The sequence below is a fragment of the Pterocles gutturalis genome, unplaced genomic scaffold (assembly GCF_000699245.1).
Source record: "Pterocles gutturalis isolate BGI_N339 unplaced genomic scaffold, ASM69924v1 scaffold45805, whole genome shotgun sequence".
Lineage (NCBI taxonomy): Eukaryota > Metazoa > Chordata > Aves > Pterocliformes > Pteroclidae > Pterocles > Pterocles gutturalis.
The window spans coordinates 4,600-12,471 of record NW_010147575.1 but is presented as its reverse complement, the minus strand read 5'-3'; the positions used below and the strand labels follow the sequence as shown (position 1 = coordinate 12,471).

The window sequence follows — 7,872 nt, the reverse complement described above, 5'->3', positions numbered from 1 at the left end:
CCAACGGGGAGGAGGGGGGGAATCTTTAGGAGCTGCCGAGCGGCTCGGAGCCGGAAGGGTGGTGCTGCCCAGGCAGAGGGTGTTTCACCCCGGTGATGATGGAGCTCTCATTAACCTGCTGGAATCTTGCAGAATGACTATAAACGATGGCTTGTGCAATCTCCAGGCTTATTATTGATAATGAGGCTGTTTGGTGGCAGCTCGGCGCGGGGTGAGGTCAACAGTGGGAAGCTTCAGCTCTGCACAAGCTCTGGATCAGCGCTAAAATCTCTTGTGTTTGGACTTGGAGCGTAAAGAGTCCCGTGTGTTTTGATCCCTTTCTGCCTTTCCTAGGGAGAAATGCAGGCAGAGGAGATGCAGTTGAATCTGTCAGAGACCAAGGTCAGAAAAAAACAAAAACCAAACTGCGAGGAGGAGGCAGAGGTCTGGAGCTGCAGCGTTGAGTTCCTGGGAAGAAAAAGGTCCGGCGGGTGCAGAGACGATTTGTCTGGTTCAGCGGTGACGTTACCAGGGGCTGTCTGTGTGCCACGGTCCATCACCGCTGCCCAGAGGGTGACAGCACGGTGGCACCGGCAAAGGACACCGGAACCCCGCTGAAATCGGTGAATTTAATCACAGCTGTCTCTTTGGAGCAAGTGTATGGTTTTAATAAGCATCTATTCGATTTTAAGACTCTTATTATTTTTAAAAAGGGGAAATGACATTTGAAGAGCTGTGATTTTTGGCAAATTGTGTTTGGGTGGAAATGAAATTCAACTGAAATGTTTTTCCACATCCTATGCTGCCTGGATGGGAATGCTCATCCCAACACGTCTTGTGCTTTCCTTAAACCCAAGGAAATATTGCAGCTGGACTGACTTGCTCCCAGGCACCACAATATTTCGAGCTACGAGGCCTCGTTCTTTCAGCTTGTTTTAAGCCAGGGAAATATTGAAAGTAAAAATGGAGCTTTGCTGGGTTTTGGGATGTTTTAGACACCTGGGAAGGGGTTTCGGCTCCTGGTTGGTGACTACCAGCACCGCGGTCCTCTGCCCTTTAGTTGAAAATATTTTGAGCAAAAAAAAAAAATATATATATATTTTAAAGAAGAATTGCGTCTCATATAAAAGAAAAGAGCCTGGAGTTTTGAATCAGCCCTTGGTTGACAAACAGCCCTCTTGCTTTAGCAGCAGCGCCTGTCCCCCAGCTCCCAAGTGATGCTGGTGACACACCTTTCTCCGCACGTGGCAGCGAGGAGCTGGGGAGGTGACAAGGACAGGCCAGCTCCTGCCACCCAGCTCCCAGAGCCCTCCTGCAGCTCCAGCACGAGGTGTCCAAGGCTGGCGGGCGTCGTGTGCGACGCACGAGAGGTGCGGCATGAAGGTATGACAATAACAAGACCCATTTCCTTAGCTCCTCCGGTGTTTGTTCCTCCCGTCGGCGGCTTCATCCGTGGGGTAGGACGGGGCTGGGAAGCTCACCGAGCAGGTCTGGCGTCGCTGAGCCTCGGGGCTGGGACGTGGAGTTAGTCATCACCAGGTTGGTCCTACGTAAAGCTTTCCCCGGCGAGAAGTCGCAAACAAAGAGCTTCAGCGCCCGCGTCTCTGTGTTTATTTCTCTTCATCCTGTGCCTCTTGCGCTTCTCTCCGAGCGGCGCCTCGGGCACGAGCTGACGTGGAGAATCGAACAGAAGTGAAGCTGTTGGGCTGCAGGCGTGCTGGACTCGGCGCGGAGCGACGACGTGAAAACCCCGCAGCCGCGGACACAGCGAGGGTTTTGTCTGCTCGCAGGGGTGCGCGGGTTCTCGACTCGCTTCCTTCCTCTTCTGGGCTTTTCTCGTTAACCTCAGAGTATTTAGAAGTATTTTTAAACCTCTCGTCTTGAGAGGCCAGGCTAGAATTGGCGCTGGCTTACAAAGAGGCTGTGTAAAGTCGGAGGGAGGGAGCCCAGATCTGCAAATATTTATTATTTGAACAGGGCTCGTGCCCCCGAGCTCGGTCCCCTCTTCCGTCGTGGGCTCCTCTGCCAGTCCTAGCAGCCTCGGCTCCTTTTGCCAGAGATTTCCCCATCCCGCTGCCTCCACACAAGGAAGCTGATGATGATTTTTTTTTTTTTTTTGCAATCTGTGGAAGAAGAATTTGTGGTCCAGCCCATAGCACTGGTAGAACCGTTGCCTTCACTTCCCTGCTTGTCCTGAGCAGCTTGCTGCCATAAATTATCCATCCTCTCGCTTTGATCAGCTTATTTTCTGCTTTTTCCCCTCTCTCTCCTGGAACATCATCTTAGGCCTTGTCTGCCAAGCGAGTCCTCTTGTTCCTGCCTCTTTCCCCACTGCTGTCCGGCTCCTGCGCTCGGCTCCCGCTCGACGCTGGCACGGGTCGGGGTACGGGCACCCCTAAACTGGCCAGCACAGGGACCAGCCTCTCCAAAAGCTGTCCGGCCATTGCCAGGCTGGAGCAAGTCCTGGAAGCCGTTGGACTGGATGTTTTGGGGCGTTATTGGAAATGGGGGAGCTCGGGCAGAGCAGATGCACCCGAGGCGTGCGGCGCTGGGAGCTGACTGTGCACTGAACATCCTGAGTCCCAGCGTCGTGCGCAGCCAGCAGCTGCGAGGTCAGGCTGCTTCAAAAAATATCTTGTAGGCTTGTGTGAGAATGCCTTTGTTTAAAAAGAATTTAAAAAAAAAATCCCACTTGCTTATGCATCTTGTGTGCTGCCTAATTCCTCTCTCTCTCTCTCTTTTTTTTTTCTTTTTTTTTTTTAAATGCATCAGGAATTTTTCTTTCTAAATTCCCAGCGAGTTGTATTTGCTGGGTGTGAAAGCTCTGGGTCTAGAGGGAGAGGCAGGGCACCGTTGGGAACCTTAAAAACCTGCATGTAAACAACGTTTTTGTTAGTAAGCTGCCTAGACATGAAAGGGCGATGAAGCTTTTCGTAGAAAAGTGCAGAGGAGAAGAGAAGGGCTTCCTCGAGAGTAGAGGACCTGCTCTACTAGCTTGTTTGTCCTCGAAAGACAAAGCTCAGGTTGGAAAATCTTGCATAAGTGGGGAAAAAAGGGAAGTTCTGCCCAAGCTCAGCTGAGCAGAGACTGGTGTGAGCCAGGTTAGCCTGGAAATTAGGGGGAAAAAATCTCTGAAATGACAGAGGAGTAATCCAGAGAGCACAGACCTGGGTAATTCAGAAGAGAATAAAATAACGTTTTATATATAGAGCGTCTGTAGGAGTGAGAAGCGGAATCAGAGATGCAAGAAGCTGGTGCCAAGCCTCCCTCTGTAGCTGGGGAAGGTTCTGCCGAGGACACCGCCGTGAGCAGGAGCAGCAGAGCTGGGGCAAGCGAACGTGCAGAGGTTTAAGATGAGCCCTGAGCCGCCAGCTTGCAGCGAAGGGGACTGGCCGGGGACTGGCCATGAGCGTAAGCTGAGGGTACACGATGCGCAGGATTTAACCCATGAGCCGGTCATCGCTTCAGAGGAAGAGCTAAGGAGGAGGAAACTCTTTTAGCTTTGCCCCCTTGATTACTCATGATGGCTTAAGAGGATGAAAAAGCAGATCCAAAAGTTTGAATTTAAGAGGCAGGCTGCTGTCTGGTTTGCGAATGGAAATTGTCCATTTTTCAGCCCTCGGTTGCTGCAGGGCTGGTGGAGCAGCGCTCCAGGGAGTCACCCGGACCATGTGCTTGGAAGTGGATGGTGCTGACCTGCTCTCCTTCCCCTTTTCTCTCCTTTTAGGTCGGGGACCATAAATTCAGCGCTCACCGCATCGTGCTGGCTGCTTCCATCCCCTACTTCCACGCCATGTTCACCAACGACATGATGGAGTGCAAGCAGGACGAGATCGTCATGCAGGGGATGGATCCCAGGTAAGGCCCCGAGGAGCGTCAGTGAGGGCGTCCAGAGGGACCGCGGGCATCGGCGTCGTGCCTCCAAGGCTTGAAATCCCACCCTCTCGTGGAAACGGCACCAAAAAATGTTTTTCTATTTATAGAGTCCCATGCTAGCTTGAACTCAGTGGATTTTCTGCCTTTTCTCCCTTTTTTTAGCGCACTTGAGGCTCTGATCAACTTTGCCTACAACGGTCACCTGGCCATCGATCAGCAGAATGTCCAGTCGCTGCTGATGGGGGCGAGTTTCCTTCAGCTGCAGAACATCAAAGACGCTTGCTGCACTTTCCTCCGAGAGAGGTAAGGGCTCATCTCCTGGCTTGGCTCCCTGCTCCCTACCAGCAGCAAAGTTTTGGTTTGGGGGGGAGCGGGACGGCTCCTGCCGGTGTGATGGGGAGGTTTGTGTCTCCCAAGACTCACTGTTCTCGTTACCTAGAAAATAATTTATCAGGCTGATGAGATGCTGTAGCTGGGACACGATATTTTGGCCAGATGTAAGAACTAATACCTGGAGTAAAACAGAGTGAACATTTCCCTTTTTAAGAGTTAGCCCATCGTACGTGACTGCCTGTACCACTAACGAACCCGTCCTCGCAGTAATCCCCCCGCTGCGTGTTTAAGAGGAGAAGAACAAAGCGACTCAGCCAAGGAGCTGGACAGGAAGCTGTGGCAGAGCCTTAAATTGATCCCATGTTTTTTTTTTTTTTTTTTTCAATTCCCTCGCTGTGTTTGGCTGCAAGCTTTGTTCCAGCAGCATGGTCTGGAAACGGAAAAGCAAGGCTGTTCTTTGGAAATGTACCACGCGCATCTTCGGATGGTGCCAGGCAGCCTTACGGGTTTCATTCCCCCTCCTGTCCCCAGCTTGATTTCCCTGCAGCTGTTCAGTGTAATCCTTGGCGTGATGTTAAACATGCCTACCAAACAAATGGGACGTCACCGCCAGTTATTTTTCTTTATTTCTAAATATCCTAAAACTATGGACTGGGGAGAAAAGTTTTTCCTCCGTGTCTCAATTTCCAGTCCCCTGTGCGTCCTGTCTGCAGTCTGTTTAGAATTAAGTTATGGAAGGCTACAGAGTATTCATTTTTCTTGAGAAAAAAAACATTTTATTTGAGATACTGGATGTGACACCAAGCTGGAAGGAGATGGGTTGTGTTGTTTTTAGGCTGGATGAGGCTTTGGGCAACCTGGGCTAGTGGGAGGTGTCCCTGCCCATGGCAGGGGGTGGCACTGGGTGGGATTTAAGGTCTCTTCCAACCCAAACCATTCTGTGATGATTTTAGAGTCCCTGCTGGCTTTAGGCAGTTATATCTAGATGAGGCAAGGTGATTTGGTTTCTCAGGTATAGCTGCCAAAGTTCCCCCAAATCCACCAGGAGCAACTCCAAAGCTAAGTCCTGGATTTGAGTGCACAGCTGTCACTTGGATTAAAAACAAGAAAACTGGTCGACTCTGACCACCCTGAAGAGCTGGAGCATGCACCCTGAGTTCTTGTTTGGACGGGAGTGTCCGGGACACGTACGTGTTTCTGCAGAGCACTGTAACACATCATCTTCTCCAGCTCCTTCATGCCACCGAGCAGGTTTCTGCAGCGGCCGTTGGGCTGAGCCGGAGAGAGGCTCGGATCCCCAGCGGTACTTCTCACTGCCTAACCTCCAGCTGCAAAAGCATCTTTGGTGAGAAAACCTCCTTCATCTTGGGAAATGGCTTAATGAAGCTGTAACAGATGCTGTGCTGTAGTACTTGGAAAAGATGCGAGATGGAAAACAGAGGCTGATGGTTTGTGCAACGTGCTTGAATCCAGCTTTGTCCAATAGTGGAGTTTAAAAAAAAATAAAAATAAAAGAAGAAGAAGGTGCTGGATTTTTAAGTCGTGGTTTCCATCCTCTGGCTCTGCTGTGGATTCACCTTCAGTGAGCTGGAACCTGCCATCGCTGGAGAGGACACAGCTGTGGCTTTTGCTGCATCATGTATCCTCAGAGGCTTGCGTTGCTTCATGGAAGCTGTTCCTAATTCTTTCTTCTCTTCCCATTCATCTGACATGACTTTTGCTCTCCTCTTCCCCCCTTTCCCAGGCTTCACCCCAAGAACTGTCTGGGAGTGCGGCAGTTTGCGGAGACGATGATGTGCGCGGTGCTCTACGACGCTGCCAACAGCTTCATTCATCAGCACTTCGTGGAGGTCTCCATGTCCGAAGAGTTCCTGGCGCTGCCTTTTGAAGACGTCCTGGAGCTTATTTCTAGGGATGAGCTCAACGTGAAGTCTGAAGAGCAGGTGAGCGCCTCGTGTAGGTCTTGGCAGAGGGATTTATTTTTTTTTTCTTGAAGGATTTTTGGTTGCTTGGGAGTGGAATGGGGTCATATCCACCCTATTCCAGGGCTGCGTGAAGCTGAGAAGATGCCCTGGCACGGTGGGTACATGAAGAGCTGCTAGGCAGAGCTGTGATGACTCCCTGAGCCCCACAATCCTGCCAACGTTCCCTTGCTCTGAGAAATGCCTGGTAGAGTTTCTCGGACCATAGATTTTGCAAAATATTGTTTTGAGGTGCTTTGGTTCATCGGTGACCGAGGTGGGATGTGTTGGGTCCTGAGGACCTTGAGACTGGCTTGTTCCTGGAAAAAGCAGAAAGCAGGGCTGAGCAACCGGGGCTGGGCTGATGGTCTGCAGGAGAAACAGAACCTGTCCTCGAGCCGGGAAATGTGTCCTGCTCTTCCCGAGGAGGTGACAAATGAAAAGCAGACCTGTAGCCATCCCCGTGTGGGGTAAGAGAGCGCTCATTAACCAGCACTTCGTCTGAAATGCCCCTGAAAGGGCACAAGTGGAGAAGGAAAACCCAGCTCAGGCATTAACTGGGAGAGTCCTGAGAACCAAGGAGTACGTGTCTCCAGTTAAATTCAATTAAAGCAGGCTGCTTTTGTAATCTGGACTCATCCAAAATAGGGCAGGTGAAATTTTTTTTGCTGATTTTTGACAAGGTTTTGCATTCTGTCCCACCTTCTCTAACAAAACTCTCTTTCCCAGCTCCCTCAAATGTTCCTGCTAACCATACCATCCCACGGGACGATAGGTCAGGATTATTGCCAGCTAAGTCAGAGGCAGAGAAAGCAATGCCAAAGCCAAGCCGCCCGAGCATCACGCGATGGGAGAGCGCTCTGGTGCTACATCGAGCATCACCCTTCTGTCCTGAAACCGTGTCGTCTGAGATCAGAGAAAAATCATTGTCAACATGTGGCTTCTTTTCCATCAGGAACTTGCAAAAAAAGACCCCAAAAAGCAACCCCAAAAACGCCACCATCCCTTGTCTCCCTTCCGCAGGTGTTTGAAGCGGCATTAGCCTGGATACGGTATGACCGAACCCAGAGAGAGTCGTTCCTACCCGAGCTCCTCTCCAAAATCCGCCTCCCCCTTTGTCGACCTCAGTTCCTCACTGACCGCGTGCAACAAGACGACCTGGTCCGGTGCTGCCACAAATGCAGGTGAGGCTGGGACAGGGGGTTAGAAAACCACCCAGGAATGTGGGTTTAGCAGTTTTAGAAACTGAAATTCCCTCTTTCTGTGGATGGAGCACCTCACGTCGCAAAAAACCAAAGCGCCCTCCCCAGTTTTAACCTGGCAGCAGGGTCACGCTGCCGTCTGGAAGTATTGACCTTGGTGGGGGAAAGTCACTTGCTTTAATCTTCATCTGACTTAAGATGGTCAGATTCCATCCTATCAGTCGAGCTCTTTAACTATTTGACTTTGATTTCAGGGACCTTGTTGATGAGGCAAAAGATTATCACCTCATGCCAGAGCGCCGGCCGCACCTCCCGGCGTTCAAGACGCGTCCTCGGTGCTGTACATCGATCGTGGGATTGATTTACGCCGTCGGAGGACTTAACTCAGCAGGTACCTTGCATAGCCACTCCCTGCTCGCTGGGTAGGGCGGTGGGATCGCGGACTTTGAGGCTTTGGGCAACCTGGGCTAGTGGGAGGTGTCCCTGCCCATGGCAGGGGGGGGGACTGGGGGGGGTCTAAG

General features: G+C 51.3%; 1 protein-coding gene across 1 annotated transcript in view; it reads left to right on the top strand.

The window, feature by feature from the left end:
• Positions 1–3,706: 3,706 nt before the first annotated feature.
• KLHL18 (kelch-like family member 18) overlaps positions 3,707–7,872 on the top strand; it is a gene marked incomplete at both ends in the record, with an annotated part of 7,645 nt that continues 3,479 nt past the window's right edge. Inside the window, 5 exons of the mRNA XM_010086086.1 lie at positions 3,707–3,837; positions 4,018–4,158; positions 5,933–6,131; positions 7,173–7,333; positions 7,606–7,742. Coding sequence (XP_010084388.1) covers positions 3,707–3,837; positions 4,018–4,158; positions 5,933–6,131; positions 7,173–7,333; positions 7,606–7,742 — 769 coding nt within the window. The remainder of the gene's footprint in view (positions 3,838–4,017; positions 4,159–5,932; positions 6,132–7,172; positions 7,334–7,605; positions 7,743–7,872) is intronic.